Source organism: Toxorhynchites rutilus, chromosome 3 (assembly GCF_029784135.1).
Source record: "Toxorhynchites rutilus septentrionalis strain SRP chromosome 3, ASM2978413v1, whole genome shotgun sequence".
NCBI lineage: Eukaryota > Metazoa > Arthropoda > Insecta > Diptera > Culicidae > Toxorhynchites > Toxorhynchites rutilus.
Genome location: NC_073746.1, coordinates 260790025 through 260808704, shown reverse-complemented (window position 1 = coordinate 260808704; position 18680 = coordinate 260790025). Strand labels below are relative to the sequence as shown.

Genomic DNA, 18680 nt, shown 5'->3' with positions numbered 1-18680 from the left:
TTTTGGATAAAAAAAAATATATTTTTTTACCATAATATTGTGATTGGAAAAGTTGTTGAAAATTATAAGCAAATTCACAAAATTTCATGAACATAACGGTGTAACACGACAAACATATTAAAAGAGCCTATTCACCATAAAAAGACAATAAATTAGAAATGTGTTTTGGAATTGGGAATGGCTGCATTTAGAAGGAGATTGATAAAGAGCTTTTTTGTTTTGATTTACATCAGGATTCATGATTTGTGGCTAAAAATGACTGTTAACATACAAAAATTGTTAACATGCAAAAAAAGTTTCGAAAATTCATGAAAATTAGATGTTCCACAAGGTTTGCCAAAAATTGTTGGACATCTTGGACTGATTTGTTAAATTTTCTAGATGACTTCTATTTTATATGAAAAATTAAAAAAATATGTATTTCAGATACAGGGCGGACTCGATTATATACAGTTATTTCCACTGTATATAATCGAGTCAAGGGATAGTAGTGGATATAATAGTGAAAAATCGAAATTAGGGGATTTTAATAACATTTTGGAAGTAATAAACTTAAAAGTAAATAGTTTTTAAAGTGTTATTATTAATTTTATCCTGAATATTTATATTAAACTTGATTGTTTCTATCAATTAAATTGAATTTCTCTAATCGCTCTACAATTTGTTCTATGACACCCAACTTCTATACTTCTTAGCTTGGCTGCAATATCAATACAAACAATTCCTGGTGAAAATTCAAGCAAAATCTTCAAAAATGACGATTTTTATACCACTGTACATGTAATAGCCACTTAAAGTTCACCTATTTTTATCCCACTATACATGTAATAGCCACTTAAAGTTCACTGCGTTGAGAGTTTACATTTTTTCTTTAAATAAGTCATATTTGGAATATAAAAAAAAATCCAGATTGTATATAATTGAATCATTGAAAATCTCATACAAAAATTAGGTCTGAAGAAAATTTTGTACACCCATACCTCGCTTTACGGCCTAGATTCGTTCCACGAAACTTTGCCACAAAGCGAAAAGCCTATAAGGAATGAATTATTCTAATACAAATTCATACAAATTCAATCGGAATGGTTCCAAATATATAAAAAACGTAACATGGTTAGTCATTCAAAATAAATTTTATCTTTTTATTTCATTTAAATCTAAAATACTTACATAACAAGTTCATACATTTGTACATAAAAAAATATCAGACTCCGAAAACCAACAATAACCCATAAACAAAAATAAAACAACTTCTTGTTCCAAAAATATGTGTATGTGTACAGTAGAGTGCCAATGAAAATGGCCATCTCGTATTTTCAAAGGGAACTTGATTAAAAGTGTTGATTCTCACGAAAAACTACCGTATGCAAAATATCAGCTCAATCGGACTTCATTTACTAGTGTCGCAAAGCTTGAGTTTTTTTGAAAACCGAAAAATCACCCAAGGGGGAAAAAAGGAAATCGGGATTTTCGAATTTTTTTTTATGCCAAATGTCTTCAAATTGGATGAAACGTCGAGATCTACCGTCATCTTGAAAAAAATTACTTTTTGACACTTGGTCGTTTTTTTGTCTGAAAAGTCGATTTTTGACGAAATTTTTTTTTCGAGATAACAGTAAATCATGCAATTCTAAGACGTTTGGTTTGATTTCCTTTACTCCCCCCTGGGTGATTTTGCGGTTTTCAAAACACTCAAATTTTAACGTCTGCGGCACTAGTAAATGAAGTCCGATTGAGCTGATTTTTTGCATTGGGGAGGTTTTTCGGGGGAATCAACATTTTTAATCAAGTTCCCTTTGAAAATTCGAAGGTCACTTTTTTCCCATACATCCATTGGCACTCTAATATGAGGGGCTTAGAATGCAAGGGGTGTAAGTGATTTGATCAATTTCTCTTTATACATTTTTTCTTTCGTGAATAACTCAGCGCACAAAAACGTTCCAATTTGATTTTGCTATAGAAACCGATAATTGAGGTTTTGTCCTATCGTCCACATTGTCAAATAAGCTGGGAATGTGTTTGCAGTTAAGTTATGATCAAAAGAGAAAGTCGATAAAGAGAAATGGATCAAGTCACTTACACCCCTTGCATTCTAAGCCCCTCATATGCATATTAGGCAGATGAACACAAACGTATAATTTAAATCATTGTAGTACTGGGAAAAATCGTATTACAAGCTGTGGAATATCATTCGACACTAAATCATATTAGATCGTAATTGGGGACATATCAGATCTATTATGAATTTAACACATAATGATTGTTGATTTTTATTTCTGAACGGATCTATGGTACAAGGTGCGGTCGTTTGATCACTAAGTTGAATAGAGAAGTGGTCTATGAAAACAACACGAAAGAAAGCTTATATCGGAAGCATGAAAGAGAGAGGTTAAACACAAGTGTTTGAAATTCTACATTCTCTCAATAATTGGTAAACGTGGTTGCTACTAGTAGGGTAACACAGGGAGAGTTAGACATACGGGGTGATTTGGACCACCCTCTTATCTCAGAAGACTCAACTTGGATTTTTTATAATGTCATCTCCTTTTATTATTGAACCGTATTTTCCGATCGTGGTTTTAAGGTTTTTTCCGCTGATTAAAAAAAACCATTCGTGTATTGTGCAGTAATGTTCTGTTCGCCTACAGAAGAGGAACAATTTGACGCAGCGAAACTGTAAGTTTGATAACAATAAATGAAATTAATTGCATTAAAATTTTTGAATGTTGTGTGGGGTGAAATGGACACGTTTCTGTGGGGTGAATTGGCCCTACAGGTTTTAGGCTTTTCTTTGGTCTAATTAATTCCAGATGCCGCTGAATTACAAAAAGAGGATGGACAGGCAACGTTAGAAAACGGAGGAGCTTGAAAGAGCAACGCAGGCCATGAAGAACAGATTTTTTTGACCAAGCATCGAAAGTGTTTGAAAATGCTCGAACAACAGTGAAAAGATCTATGCAGAATTCGAGATGGTCTCAATCCAATTTTTCTGGTCTGGCATCTGACCAAGACACCTGGTATCGATCCCAGAACACTGTTATTGATTGTAACATTATCCCAAAATACTTTACATAAACATAAGTGTGTTTTTTTTGCGATGAAACACACACTGGACCAAATCACCCCACAGACGGTCCAAATCACCCCGCATCAAATTCTAATGTCCGAAAATCATCTCTTTTTTTTATATTTGGTAATTTTAAGCTTGATATAATGATTAAACATTATTGATTGAGAAAAAAAAACAAGTGTAGCTCAGTATACAATGTGACATTTTTTATCTAGACCGTATTGACTTGGAATTATTAAGTGATTCATTTAGGGGGTCAAAATTCCCCCCATTTCCCTTACTAGTACTTTTGTTTAAAAGTAAAACACAATGGAGTTTCAAGATGGCTTTAAAGTGGTTTTGTCGTATTGACCAACCTGGCAGTATACTCAGGTTAATCAAAAAGTTCAGGAATGAAAACGGGATACGTAAGCCAAATAAATACGTAACAAAAGACGATATATTTTTTGAAGGATTTTATTCTTAGACGTACCCGCTGTCAACGAAAAGTTATCTACATGATAATGAAACTCTGTGAATGAGATAATCATAACATTCATGGTTTGATGGTGATTTTTCCGTTTTCCACGAAAAAGGTCTGTTCGGAATATTACGCTCCCGGATTTTCAATGGTCCCACATAAATATTTTTCTACGGTACTCAAATTTAGTAATTGGTCAGGAAGGAAAGATCGTTTGTTTTGTGTTGTAAAACAGCTATAACTTGAGTACCTTTTCTTTACACAACAACCAAATTACGTTCCAAAATGTCAGAATACATGATTTTGCAGTTGCTGTGCGGTCAATTTTTAGATACACTCTAGCTTTGGGAGAAAATGAATCGTGTGTTGATGCAGTACAATGGGGCCACGAAATGTTTACTCGAGTTATTAGCCCCCCCAAATATTATAATTGATTAAATTAGTGAACAACAGCCGGTATACTCTACCAAGAAAGCTTCCGTATAACCATTTAGATCCCGTCGCATGTTTATCGGTGAGTTCAGATCAAAGTTGGATATATGGCGGACAGGTATAGATCAAATGAATACGTCATAGTTTCTTGTAGCATAACGATTACGGTTTGCACGGAAGTTGACCTTTGTCGATCAGTTCCGAGTAATTTATGGTAATAAACGTCAGTATGAAGAGATTGTCAGCGAGGTTACTGATACTGAAATTGTTTTGACATCTGTCATCGTTGTCCTGCATTCACTCTATAAATGGATGAACGGAAAACATGATAACCAAACACTTACAAATATAATGGAAGCATTTATTGATCAATCTGTGCATTTGATAGTTCGTATATATCACTCTGTTTCAAAGCGATCTTACAATATGCACTTGAATAACAGTAAAAATATATAGAATGTTGACGCGATGTTGCATGGTTCGTTTCGGATTAATGTATCGCGTACGAATGGTAAATTCCAAACTCTGTCGTCGTGTATTTCCGATGTTCCTTTTTATACAAAATTCCAGCTTAGTCGAACGATCAAATTCGATCGATCCTTATTCTAATGAAATAAGAGAGAGTGAAAGAGATGAAGGTAGTTACGCCGTGGGTTGTGCCTATGGGTTAGAAATATGTATGCTAAGCGTAAATGGCAAGTTCAATTACTGCCCGCGTATTAAGCTAAGTCATTCACTTCGAGGTTTGGGGTGTCATATGTTGCTTAAGAGTGCCGATTGATTTGGATATAGAAAAGGTTCGTTCACTCGAATGGTAATGACTTACAATTTATAAAGTGTTTTATTTATTTATGAAATTACAATTTATGAAGTGAAAGACATCCGTTTTGTTTGCAATTTACTTGTCTGGAGTGAATGAACTGTGAAATAATGTAGATGTTGCATTATAGATAATAGAAGGTACTAAGATGGCAATGTGCTTGAGGTATGGACAATTTCTGAGATAAATTCCACCAACACCAACATTTATTATAGTAGAGCTCCGATTTTCCGCGAAACAGGGTGATAAGGTCATGAAGGATATCGTAAATATCACAAAAACGACTAGGTGCAAACACAAATATTTTTATATTTGTTTATATGAAAACTATGCATGTAAATTCATGATAAGAAAATGTGACAGTTCTAACCAAAACAAAAGAGCAAGAACCACGATGTGAAATGATTCCTGTCATTAATTTTCAAAATCCGTATTATAGGTGTATTTGTCGATTCATTGACTAGAAAATCCAACAAACTTTGCTCGATGCTATGACAGAACTGCTGGTGATGAGTTGTAGTTGAAACCCTGCTTCTGCGCATCTTGGATATTTATATTTTCAGATGATCTTCACGATTTTCAATGTACCCCATAGTTTTAATATTCAGCATCAATATTCTGCGATTCTAACTTTTTCCGCAAATAACATAACTATTTGATCATTTCATTCAATGTAATAGATTATTTATTAAATGTGTGGTGTAATCACCAGGACCACCAAAACTACAAATTGATTTTATTTCTATAGTCTGTAACTACAGAATCCTGTTTGGAACTCCCTCAATAAACTACCGTTGCTTTGTGCACGGAAACAATTTAAGGCAGTATCCTAGTCTAGAAATTTGAAAAAAAAACAAAATTTGTTTTCTTTATATTTCTGAAGCTTAGACATTCAAGAATATACCCTACAAAAGACTTTTAGAAAATCTCTTTATTTACCGGGTAGATACCACATCACTAAAATGGCTATATTTTAGTGATGTGGTATCTAATCTAGTACGGCTATAATAATGAACTTCAAACGCGTTTTTCTCGAAACTAGTTTTTTTCAAACTTGCGTACACTATATCTCAAGTTCTACTGAACCGATTCATGTCGAATTTATATGAATACAATCTGCATGTATCTCTCTATCGCATGAACCATTAAAAAATGATAATTTTTCAATTTTACTATTTTCAAAAAATCTTTTTTTTTTTCTCTTTTTATAGTGACTTTCAACACATTTCGGCTGGTTCGTCACTTTTACTTCCATTTCTGGAAGAATGTCGGGAGTGAGAATTGAACTCGTGATCTCTGCGTGAGAGGTATGGATGTTACCACTACGCCAGATCGCCTCCTCATTCAAAAAATCGAGAAACCTAAGAAAAAACGTTTTAAGCTCCTTTTTTCCTTCAAACGGGCGCCATTTTGTCAAAAAACATGGTTTTGACTTGTCCGAGGTTCATACGATAGCGGCATCTTTACAGATTCTGAATCTGATCGATTTTTTTATTTCAGATAATCAGAAGGGCTGGAATCGTGTACGCCATGACACAATTTTTTTTCAGGATCCCCTCACTTCATCAGCTTGTAACTATTCTAATTATGAATATTTTTTCCCGTTCAATTTTTGTTTCATTGCTAAAAGATAGATAAACAAATAATGATATGATTTATACTAAAAATGTTCATTGTTTTATTTTTACGGAGTTCGAAAAAACGTCCAAAATTCGTGTTTCTACACTATAATACCCCCTTAAACTGTGGGAAAATACTTCCTACGCGTATTTCAGTGAATAAGGAAATAAAATAAAATTAAACTACAAATCTCATAATATCATAAACTTTAATTTGGAACAAAATAAAATAATGGAATTTCCGACAAGTATCTGTAAATCAGCATTGAAGAGCAACATCCACATTTCCGGTCCCAGCATCCAAAAGGTTATACCGTTTCGAAAGGTGTTAAAAGTTACGAGCATGGAACGAGAGTGATCTAGAAGTTGCTGAGCAGTCTGTGGCTAATCGTAATGAGTTGCACTAGGGTTCGGTGTGTTGGATGGAGTGCTGTTGCGTTCATCGCTGTTGCCGGTTGCGTTTTCAACGCTCGTGATTGCAATTTGAATTACACTGAACCGGCTCAAGCTGTTCACTGGGTCCAGAAACGCTTCGTTCCTTTCATCCCGAATGGTGGTGTGGCGAAAGTATTATTTACAGCGGCGCTTCCTGTAAAATTCCAGCACAAAACGAAACGCAGCTTAAGTTGGGCGCATAACCTTCAGGCTAATTATGCCATTCCGGGCAGAATTATTTGGCCCCTACCGGAGAGCTACTTCAAGGCGCGTCTTGACGAGGGAAGTTTCGTCGACAATAGCAGAGTCCAGCTGTACAGAATACTAGAGAAAATGGTCGATTCGTGGAACAATAATGGCAGGGGTTGTCTCTTGCGGACGATATGTGAGGTGGCAGACACACCGCTGAAGCATAACGGATTGGTCGGAGAGATTCTTGATGTGATTTTCACGTGAGTATCATCTATAACTTCATATTAAATAGGTGGTTGAGATTATGTTCTAACGTTTTTTTTTTTCATTTAGACCTTCCGAAGCAGATAGAGTGGATTTGGAATATAAGCTGGCTTCGAGGTACGGAGCAAATGGTGTTGATTGTGGCAGACTCTACAAGGAATGTCTCGCAGGATACGGTCTACTGGATGAGCTTTCAACTGTTTTGGTTACGTGATAATTTTTTACAATTTAGAATCGAAATTGAAGTTGCTATCAAGATATGGCCCAATGCGAGTTTTAAGTATGTGGATTTGTATCCTCAAAATTTGTTAGCCTCGACTCGTATTTATCTTGAAAAAAGGAAATTATCGTAGAAATTATTTGATTTTATTACCCTATTTTCGTCTATCAAAAATTTATTTTTCGATAATTCAATAAAACATTAAAAAACTAAAGATAAAAGATAAAGTGATAATTGAGAACGGGAAGACCTGTTTTAATCACTACAAATTGGAATTTTAACTTATCCACCTCATATTTAATAGATTTTACACTATTCCAAATCTGTCACAGTATTTCAGGTGGAAGTAAATGGTGGTTACTCTAAATTAATCGGCTAAATAATTATTTCCGTAATCACGACCGCAGCGGTAGCATATAATGGAGTGTGTGGAATTAATAATTGAAAACGTCACACTACAGCGCGATGCTTTAAAAGCGACTCATCGTCATCAAATCAAATAATTGTCTCTCTTACCTTGCTCGAGGAAGTGTCCTTGTTGTCCGAAATGCAAACACCTGAGGCATTCCGGGAATTTCCCAGTATATATCGGACGATGGTTGTGATAGCATTGTGGCCATACGACTTCGACCGTCATTTGCCAACAATGATCCGAGGCCGTTATGGAATATCTTCTCTGTTGAACGTATTGTGGTACGCTTTCTGGCAGTTTATCTGCCTCCACATAACTATCTTTAATGCCGTAACTGTGATGAATAACATGAACAATCTGGGCGAGGAATTTATACAAATGACGAACGCAATACTCTACGGAAGCATGTTCATAGTTAATGTTTATTCCCGATGGAACTACAAACGAAGCGTCAAATTATTCAGGATGATGGCGGATAATTTTAAGCGTCGATCTGCATTCGGAATCACTTACGTCGAGTACGAATCAACCAAGCGGTTAGTGCGCAGTTTTTTCAAAGTATGGGTATCCACATGCTCCGCTGTAGCATTGCATTGGGCTGTGATACCAGTCCTGCAATGGGAGAGAGTCCTGCCAATGAAATGCTGGTACCCCATAGATGTGAGTTATTCCCCTATGTTCGAGATAGCCTATATGCTTCAAGTTATTGGGCAGCTACAGATCGGATTAACGTATGGAACGACAGCTTCTTTACTTATGGCGAACGTCTTCATGGTTTGTGGGCAATTTGGTTCACTTTGCTGTAGCTTGAGGAACTTGTACAATACAGCTATGATTAATGAAGGCGGCTATCAACGTCAACTCGTAATGCTACAAAATCTATATAAAACATACCTACAAAGTACGAACAGTTCTTGGTTCGAAAAGGAGTCAATAGAAGATTTATCGATAGCTCGGAAAACAGCAATCAAACATCTCAAAACACCGTCCGCGAAGCATCGTTATTTAATGCAACTATCGAATGAGTTGGCAACAGCTCTGGATGACTGTGTTGACCATCACGCTATGTTGATTGATTTCTGTCATCATATGGAAGAGTGTTTTCATCCCTTCATAACGATAACTTTCGGTCAAGAGCTCTCGATGCTGTGTCTTCTAGCCTACAGTGCGACCATGGTAAAACCAAACCATTGATTGAATTCCAAATGTGAGTCTCATTTGCATTAATTATTACCATGTGTCTAGGACAATTTAAGTGCAATGAGGGTGGCAAATATTATCGAATACTTTCTCGTAGCCGTGTCCACGCTGGTTTGGATGTGTTACTTAGGACAGTTATTAAAAACTCAGGTAAATACATATGTCGCATCCGAATGACAATTTCCAGAAGAACATTTTATGTTTGCTGTTAGAATCCCAAAGTAATTGATGCGTTGATGAGTTCTCCTTGGAATGAATGTGGAGTAGCTTTCCGTCAGAGGGCTCTAATGATACTAGCAAACTCGATGAAACCGCTGAAGCTAACGGTGTTCAAGATGCACGATTTGGATATCAGAGCATGTCTTTCGGTATGAAACAGCTGCTATTAAAAATCAGATAGAATCCAATCAATAGGTAATACTTTTGCTTTCAGGTGCTGAGGGCTTCACTTTCTTATTTTACGCTGCTGCAGCAATTTGGACATAGGAATACCAGCATAAAATTCTAAATAATTTTATCAGTTGCACTTCCTTATGGTGCTACATGTCTTGTGTGAGCCACAATAGCGTTCTACTCGGATAAAAGCACACCACCTGCCCACACAATCTACAGAGAGATTATACAGGGGAACGTACCCTCGATATAACGTACACATTTTCAATGTGTAATAATCATTTTCAGAATCGGTACTTTCATGGACAATTATCATGTCAATCTCACAGGTTAACAGACGTCATTCAGTAGCTAGATATGATTTAGGGGCGCCTCAAAGCTCTCAAAGTTTTGATTTATGATTCTTCGAAAATATTCCAAGGGGAGTAAAGGAAATTTAGGGAATCGAAATTTTTTTTTTTCCGATGCCAAATGTCTTAAAAATGCACAAAACATCTGGTGTTATCTCGAAAAAAAATTTGGCCGAAAATCGACATTTTGGGACTTAGTCTAAGTGGCCAAAATATCAAAACTTTGAGTGCTTTGAGGCACCCCTAAGTTATATCCGATTGAGCTGAAAATTTGCACAGGTAATTTTTTTGGGCCAATAAACAAAATGTACATGGTCGGTTCTTTAAATTCAACAATAATTTTCGTCAAATGCTCCTTAGACAGAGGTGAATTAGTAGTTCTTCACGTTGCAAACATGGATGAATGTCCTTAACTTTCACTCATGTTAATTGGAAAGTTCAACAATCATCGGATTTTAAATAACCTCAACGAGCTGCCTGTTTATGAGAAAGCATCGAAAAATGCGAAATTTGTTCAGGGGCTGGTTTTTCGATCAACTAACCTCTCGTGCGACAATTTTTTCTGGAGTCTGATTAAGCCATCTTTGAAGCCGTTCTTGTTATCGATAACTCTTCGGCCCTTTACAGTGCAGATACTGCGAATGAGTTGTGGAGCCATATCTGATAAGTTTTGCCTCCCAACACCACCAACTGATCCAACAGATGGACGCTATATACATGTGCTATATGTATGTGCTAATGTATGAAAATTGATTCAAACTCATATTCGTACGCTGGTTGAACTCTCAACTCGATTTCGAAGGCGTTGACCAATTTCCGAATTCCATCATTAGTATGATATCCCTTGTTCATCGCAACTATCTTTAACTGTCTTTAGCCTGATCTACGATTTTTTTGGTGTATTCGGACTATATATTTTTTTCATCAAGTGGTTTTTCAAATCGTTATTTTTTAAATTTAATTGTTTCTATATTTCTTACACAGATAACATCCTTAGTTTTTTACTGGGATTGATGTCGGGAGATTGTGAAGGAATATCAATAATATATTTCTTATAGAAACAATTAAATTTTAAAAATTTCGATTTTAAAAACCACTTGATGAAAAAAATTATAAATATACCTTCCGAATACACAAAAAAATTCGTAGACAGACAGACGTAAAGACAGCTAAAGACAGTTGCAATGAACAAGGGACACCATACTAATGATGGAATTCGGAAATTGGTCAACGCCTTCAAAATCGAGTTGAGGTTTCAACCGAATATGAGTTTGAGTTAATTTTCATACATTAGCACATAAATTCGCCATTTTTAGATAAATAAAAACCAATATTCTGAAACTAGATAGCGAACCTTTTAACTTTTATATGACACTATGATTTTTTCTAAATAGAATGTTTCGAAAGTTTGTTTTCGACTTTCAAAAGAAGGGAAAAGAGATCGGCATGGTGGAGTACGATTAAGAGTTTAAGTCACTGTAGATGATGAAGGCTCATCACAAAAATATTCATGACAATGTGAAACACATCAATAATTAATACACGATGTTCTGGATTGCACAAGCGTAGGAGCATGTGCCAGAGTCTACCATCTAGAAGTTCTGGGATATGTTGAACGTGGAGATACCGGATGATGATGAAGACGATTTGTCATTATCTGTACTGCAAGAAAGGCTGAAGAGCATTGGGAACGAAATTAACAAATTGGATACAAATTTTAAAGAAGGCGCCGAACTTGAGCTCCTAAGGTACAACGAAATGATCGAGAAAATGATCAGCCCGTCAGCTGATATTCACTCTTGTACTTCGAACCAAGATGCTGAGGAAATCCTTCAAATTTCGGCATCAGTTGATCTTGGAGATGAAAAGCAAAGATTTGAAAAGCAAGCTTGGTCCCTAAAGGTACAGTGCGGTTTGCGCAAGATCATCGTGGACAACATTACATGTAGTAAAACTTAAGAAGATAACACCATTAGGAAAGGTTAGGTTACCATTTATCATATGAATTGGTTTGCTCGATGTCAAAAATGATCAAAGTAAAATGTTTTACTTCTCTTGAATCTGTTAAATGGAATTGATTTTGGTTTCAATGTTTTTTTTGTTTATTTCTAGTTATTCATCTATTTACTGTCAATCAAATGTATGAATAAAAAAAAACGAGAAAGGTTGACTTCAGCATCTAATTGGATTTTATGATCATTATTTACTAACCATATTTGAACAAAAACAAAATAAAGTAATCTGAGGTACAATCAGTGTAGCGGCACAAAGAAATGAAGAAGGCTGTCTTTATAAACTCTGTATGCATAAAAAAATGACATTGTTACAAAAGAGTAATTCTAAATGATATCGACAAATGACAAAACATGAGTATTTTTTATTCGAATGATAGTTTGTATTACATTTGGATTGGAGGAAATATGAGTTCTCCACAGCAATTTGGAATTTTTGACTCAAGTGTAACTTTTGAAACGTATCGATTTTAGTAAGAGTAGTATTTGATAATTTATATCTCAAAAACTATGAGTCGTACTGAAATAGTGTTTATTTTATTTTTTCTTTATAGAAATAGTGTTTAGAAAGATTTATAAATTATTGATGTTGAAACGTGAAACGTGAAACGTGCACTGAGAAAAAAAATAGTAGTTTTTTATTTTCAAAAAAAAACTTTTATTTGCATTATCCTAAAAACGTATTCTTTTTTTTTAAATTATGTTTTTAATAAAAAAATAAATCCAAGATGATAGAAATGTTTTTGACGAACTTTGTGGAACATCGAGTTTTTATGAGTTTTCGAAACTCCGAATTTTTGCATGTTAACAATCATCTTAAGCCACAAATTATGAATCCTGATATGATTTAAAACAAAAAAGCTTATTATCAATCTTCTTCTAAATGCAACCTTTCTCGAGATATTGAGAAAATATATTTCTAATTTATTGAAAACATTCACACTTTCTTGCTAAGCGAACGTCCATAGGTCCAATCGCAGAACTGTTCATTGATTGATCATCTAATCGACCCTTTAAAATTATCTTTTACTATAAAATGCTATACTATAAAATGACGAGTTTTGGTAGAAGTACTCTACCAAAACTCGTCATTATAATATCAGATCATTCTCAGACACATTTCTAGTTCAAGATTTTTCAACCACTTGCAAATAACATCTTTCTTCGTTACATTGAATGAATGTTTGATACAAAAAATATGATAGAACAAAGACAGGGCCAAATCGGTCAATTCCTTCCTCGCTCTTATCAACACATTCGGCGATCCATTGTTAATTGTATGGATAGAAGAAGATATAGGAGTGTGTTTAATCACCTAAAAATTAATTTTAATTTCGCCCCTAGCGACTATCACTTATTCCCAGTCATGAAACAGGCGTTCGGCCTGAAACTTATTTTTTACTATCATAGAAACATTTCTCGTACCCAAAAACCCTCACATCCCAAATTTGGCTCCATTTGCTTGATTAGTTCTCGAGATATGCAGAAGTATTTGTTTCATTTGTATGGCAGCCCCTTCCCCTTAGAGAGGTAGATAGGTGTGTTGAAATAGAAACATTTATTGCCGCCTGAAACCTCCATATGTCAAATTTGGTAAAATTTGCTTGATTTTTTTTAACAATGGAACATATGGACATATCTGGGAGTTATGCAACCCCCCTCCTCTCCTTTAGAGAGGTGGGTGTAGTGTCAAACTAACATAGAAACATTTCGTGCCCTCTAAAAACTCCACTTTTTGATTCCGTTTGCTTCATTAATTCTCGAGTTATGTAAAAATTTGTGTTTCATTGGTATGAAACGTTAATATGAAAAACGTTTCTTAACCGTGTCAGTTATTAAGAAACTTGGGATGGGTTAATGGGATACAATGTCCTCTTAGATAATTCGCGAATCATACCGCTAAAAATATTCGATCACCAATGTATTTATAAACTCACACCGGATGAAGAGCCGGAGAGATAACAAATTGCAGCGATATTTTAGTGAGAGTACGCCTGCCAAAATCTCGGAACTTACGATGTGTGGTGAGGGCATACATCGCCACGCAATACGTATACAAATATACTGGATTCTCTCGAGTTTACTGAGGTGTGTTTTGGCAGCTGATTGAAAAAAAAATGGAACCGATTCTGAATCAGTGAAGGTCCGATTTTTTAAAAATAGTAAAATTTGAATATATATTTCTTTTTATTGGTCCATGCGATAGGAAGATGCATACAGGTAGTATTTTTATAAATTCCACATAAATCGATTCAGTAGTACTTGAGATATCGTGTACGCCAGTTTGAAAAAACTAGTTTCGAAAAATACGCGTTTAAAGTTGATAGTTATGACCGTACTATTTTAGACACCGCATCACTAAAATGGCTATAAAACGGTAAATAATGGGATTTTCGAAAAGTCCTTTCTAGAGTATATTCTTGAATGCCTAAACTTCAGAAATATGAAATTTTTTTTTGATTTTATTCTCAAATCTCTAGACTGAAATACTGCCTTAACACGTTGAGCCCAGCGTCGGTCCCTAGGGACCGACATTCAGCTTTTTGGTAGCAAAACACTGACTGACTGAGACTGACAGTTACAAAATCTATATATATATATATATATATATATATATATATATATATATATATATATATATATATATATATATATATATATATATATATATATATATATATATATATATATATATATATATATATATATATATATATATATATATATATATATATATATATATATATATATATATATATATATATATATATATATATATATATATATATATATATATATATATATATATATATATATATATTTATATATAAATGATCTGTCTGTCTGTTTGATTCTTTTGGACTCGGGAACTACTGAACCGATCGACATGAAAATTGGTACGTAGGGGTTTTTGGGGCCGGGGAAGGTTTTCGTGATAGTTTGAGGGGGCTGCCATACAAAGGAAACATAAATTTCTGCATTACTCGAGAATTAATCCAGCAAACGGAACCAAATTAGACATGTGGAGGGTTTAGGGTGCAATAAATGATTCTATGGTGGATAAATACTCCTGCTCCCTCTCTTAGGGGGGGGGGGGATTTTAGGAGGCACGAAACGTTTCTAAGGTGACCTGACACTTCCCCCTCCTCTCTAAGGGGAGAAGAGGAGAGGGTTCTGTCTTTATTCTATCATATTTTTTGTATCAAACATTTTTTCCATTTAGCGGAGAAACATGCTATTTGTAAGTGGTTGAAAAATATTCAACGAGAACTGTGTCTGAAAATAATCTGATATTATAATGATGAGTTTTGGTAGAAGTACTAGGTATTTTTCAGTAGAAGGTTTATTCAACGGGGTCGATTAGAAGATCAATCAATGAACAGTTCTGCGATTGGACTCATGAACTTGCGCTTAGTAAGAAAACGTGAATGTTTGAAGGTATTGATAACAAAAAACAAATTTTGGGCGGGACGAAGTTTGCCGGGTCAGCTAGTAATGAAATAAAAATATATAAGATTTGTTTTCGGATGTTATACAAAATGTGACTACTTGCTAGTCGAATTGCTGACTATTTTCTTTTTATACAATGAGTATCATTGGGAACTGGGACCGACACTGATATTGTGCAAACGCTCTTGATGCGGGCTGAATGGAAAGCGCATCTGGAAAAAACCGGGGCCTAACGTGTTAAACATAAGCCCTGGGTGAGGTCCAAGTAGACCTGATTAACAACCGAATCTCCGTGAGAAAAATTTCAATGTTTTTCATAAAGCAAGTTATATAACATATTCTTCAATAGAGGCGGTCAGAGTGGACTAAAGAGAAGCCACGTTTTTCTGTCAACCAGAAAATGGAAGGAGTTTCAAATGGAATATTCGATTTCTGCTGAGTTCGCCCACATGTTGCGCTCCGCAAGTGGCACGGGGCTCCTTATGGGCGCGATGAACAACTTACTTGCACTTTCGACAAGTCATGGGCTTTGGTATGCAGAGTCTCACATGTAACCTCAATTTGGAGTGACTCAAAACGAGTCGGCGCACCAACATGCCACCCCCCCCCCCCCTCCCGGCAGTCGACGCCACTGGTGGGAATATTGTTAAAAATGTTACTTCAATTGCCCAGATACTGGGAAAAAGCAGTCGATGAGGTTGACCATCATCTTGTGCCGAAGTAGATGGCACGTATCAAGCCCGAAGTTCGAATTTTCATTCGAGGGGGTTAAAAATCGAAAAACCCATATTTAGCTTCAAAGTACAATAAATACAGAATATTTTTCTAGTAACGTTTTATTCTTAATCAGATAGATTCTGAGATATATCCAATGAAAGTGTACTTATTTCAAATTGACAGAGCTTCTTTCGCTAGAAGAATGTTTGAACTTTAAACGTGATATTATCGATAGAGCTCTCACCACTATGTTATATCAATGGTTCATGCCTGATATTCTCTGATATTCTGTGATTGAATAACTTATCTCATCTGAAAGATTAGTCATCGATTCTTAATCATCTTAGTAAACATGCAGTGAATGCGAATAAAAAATATGTAAATGCCTCGCACATCGCCAGATATTTTTGGGGCGTGAATCCAACTCAAGCAGTCACTGCCCACTGCATTGATGTGAGTACGTCATGCTTTGCGACTTGATGCTAGGAAATTGGGGCGCGCTATATTTGCTCTACTCATTAGACCACCCAGAAGTATTATTGATTGACTTAGCCGGCAAACATTATCGAGAAAGGTTTTGGATAACCATTGAACTGGTCTTGAACATTTTTGGTATTTTTTTCATTTATTATAACATTAAAACAGGGTCGATACAAATATTTTTTCTATCGAAACTCGTGTGATTGAGTGTGGTAATTGACTTTGTTAAGTGATTATCAGGAACAAAATATACGGTGAGACCAATCCCATACTCATATGTTTCTTCCAGGTGTGCAAATTCAGCACTGGAGTTGTCAACCAATGGCTAACAAACTGTCATTGCAGTTCTAGCCAAATTAAGTATTTTAAGGCCTTTCCCTGCCATGATATGATGCCAAAGAAACGGAAAAAAAATTTATAGTTAGTGATAATCAATACTTTGAATTAAATAAAGTGTTTCTTATTAAAAAAATGCCATTTAATATCCACACATCCTAATTATATATTTAAAAAAATACTCTCTGTTGAACAACATCATACTTGCCATATTATTATTGAGCTTTCCACGGTGTATGATTTATTTTCATTTTTCTTCAGCTCATGCTATTACACTTCTATCAGATTTTGATCATACACTTTGTTTCACAACTATAGAGCCACTGAATTGTTTCAAGTTTATAGAAGTTGGTTTATTAAACCAAGGATTCGGGTTATAGGCTGGTCAACTTGTCTGGGTTGACCAACAAACCAAAATCCAATCGAGGAACTGTGTGGATTTATCGTATGAAACGTATTTGTTGACAACAAACATTACAGAAGCGTTGAAGAGCTAAAACTAACGTTTGACACCAAACTAGGTTGTTTGACCTGATTAAGATCAACATGGTACAGGCCTTTTGAACGTTTCGTATCAGATGAATCAATGAATCTAATGAGTCTCCAGAAATATTTATGAGCTCGGTTCAAATTATGCATATATGGTAAGATGTAAGAACCAGCTTTTTTTATGACTAGTAAAGCTAGACTTTATTATTTTGTTATAGCACGAAAATTGAAATAAAAACAAAATGAAGGTATTTCATAACTCTAGGATCAGATCAGATCACTATCACTTTGAAAAAAAAAAATATCAATTTCGCATAAAGAAGAGATTCCGATTACAGATCATAGTCAAATCAAAAACATATGGGGAGTGATCATAAATAAGTAAATGCAGATAACAATCAAATCTAAATTTCCGAACAGAAAAAATGTTCTTCAAACCTGTAGAAACTTCGCCAAGCGAGCAATGCAAAAATAGAACTCGGCATTTCATAGATTTCATCGTGGCGGAAAGTGTTAAAAGTTGTGAGCTTGGAACAGGAGCGCTCCAGATGATGCCGAGATGAAGGCTAGTCAGAATGAACTCCATTAGTGTTCGGAGGGTTGGATGGAGTGTTATTGTGCTCATCGCTGTTGTCGGTGGTATTACCGATGCTCATGAATGCGGTACAAATCATACTGAACCGGCCCCAGCCATTCATAAGCTCCAGAAGCGATTCCTTCCCTTCATTCCATATGGCGGAATAACGAAAATGTTATTTTCGGCGGCATATGACGTTAAATTCAATCACAAAACGAAACGCAGCCTGAGTTGGGCGTATAACTTTCAAGCCAATTATGCCATTCCAGGCACAATAGTTTGGCCTCTACCGGATAGTTACTTCAAGACGCGTCTAGATGAAGGAAACTTTGTGGACAATAGCAGAGTGCAGTTGTATCGGATACTGGAGGAAATGATCGATTCCTGGAACAGCAATGGCAGAGATTGTCTTCTACGAATGATATGTGAGGTTGCAGACACACCGTTGACGCATAACGGGTTGATTGGAGAGATTCTCGATGTGATCTTTACGTGAGTATCATCTGGTATAACTCAATTGAAATAGGCAATTGAAATCGTTTCAATAATTTTTCCACTTAGACCTTCCGAAGAGGAGAAAATGGATTTGGAATATAAGCTGGCTGCAAGGTATGGAGCAAACGGTGTTGATTGTGGCAGACTTTATGGCGAATGTCCAGTGGGATATGGATTACTTGAAAGACTCTCAACTGTTTTAGATATGTGATACCTGTTGAAGGTTTGAAAAACCTATGCAATGGTATCTTAAATAT

At 35.4% G+C, this 18680-nt stretch overlaps 4 protein-coding genes across 4 annotated transcripts in view; 3 read left to right on the top strand and 1 right to left on the bottom strand.

Moving 5' to 3' along the window:
* Positions 1–18680, bottom strand: part of LOC129773126 (fructose-bisphosphate aldolase-like) — a 609238-nt gene that overhangs the window by 261532 nt on the left and 329026 nt on the right. The gene's annotated exons all lie outside the window — the stretch shown is intronic.
* On the top strand, positions 6795–7601 carry LOC129774172 (uncharacterized). The gene is made up of 2 exons (XM_055777869.1): positions 6795–7288; positions 7362–7601. The coding sequence occupies exons 1-2, from the start codon at positions 6795–6797 to the stop codon at positions 7504–7506; spliced, it is 639 nt and encodes a 212-aa protein (XP_055633844.1). The 3' UTR covers positions 7507–7601.
* On the top strand, positions 8108–9498 carry LOC129774171 (odorant receptor 83a-like). The gene is made up of 3 exons (XM_055777868.1): positions 8108–9100; positions 9170–9274; positions 9337–9498. The coding sequence occupies exons 1-3, from the start codon at positions 8108–8110 to the stop codon at positions 9496–9498; spliced, it is 1260 nt and encodes a 419-aa protein (XP_055633843.1).
* On the top strand, positions 17927–18634 carry LOC129774170 (uncharacterized). The gene is made up of 2 exons (XM_055777867.1): positions 17927–18420; positions 18490–18634. The coding sequence occupies exons 1-2, from the start codon at positions 17927–17929 to the stop codon at positions 18632–18634; spliced, it is 639 nt and encodes a 212-aa protein (XP_055633842.1).

Coding starts and splice junctions, on each gene's coding strand:
- LOC129774170 (XM_055777867.1), top strand. CDS start 17,927: ATGAACTCCATTAGTGTTCGGAGGGTTGGATGGAGTGTTATTGTGCTC. Junction 18,421..18,489: donor ATTCTCGATGTGATCTTTAC/GTGAGTATCATC, acceptor TTTTCCACTTAG/ACCTTCCGAAGAGGAGAAAA.
- LOC129774172 (XM_055777869.1), top strand. CDS start 6,795: ATGAGTTGCACTAGGGTTCGGTGTGTTGGATGGAGTGCTGTTGCGTTC. Junction 7,289..7,361: donor ATTCTTGATGTGATTTTCAC/GTGAGTATCATC, acceptor TTTTTCATTTAG/ACCTTCCGAAGCAGATAGAG.
- LOC129774171 (XM_055777868.1), top strand. CDS start 8,108: ATGGTTGTGATAGCATTGTGGCCATACGACTTCGACCGTCATTTGCCA. Junction 9,101..9,169: donor TAGCCTACAGTGCGACCATG/GTAAAACCAAAC, acceptor CCATGTGTCTAG/GACAATTTAAGTGCAATGAG. Junction 9,275..9,336: donor GACAGTTATTAAAAACTCAG/GTAAATACATAT, acceptor GTTTGCTGTTAG/AATCCCAAAGTAATTGATGC.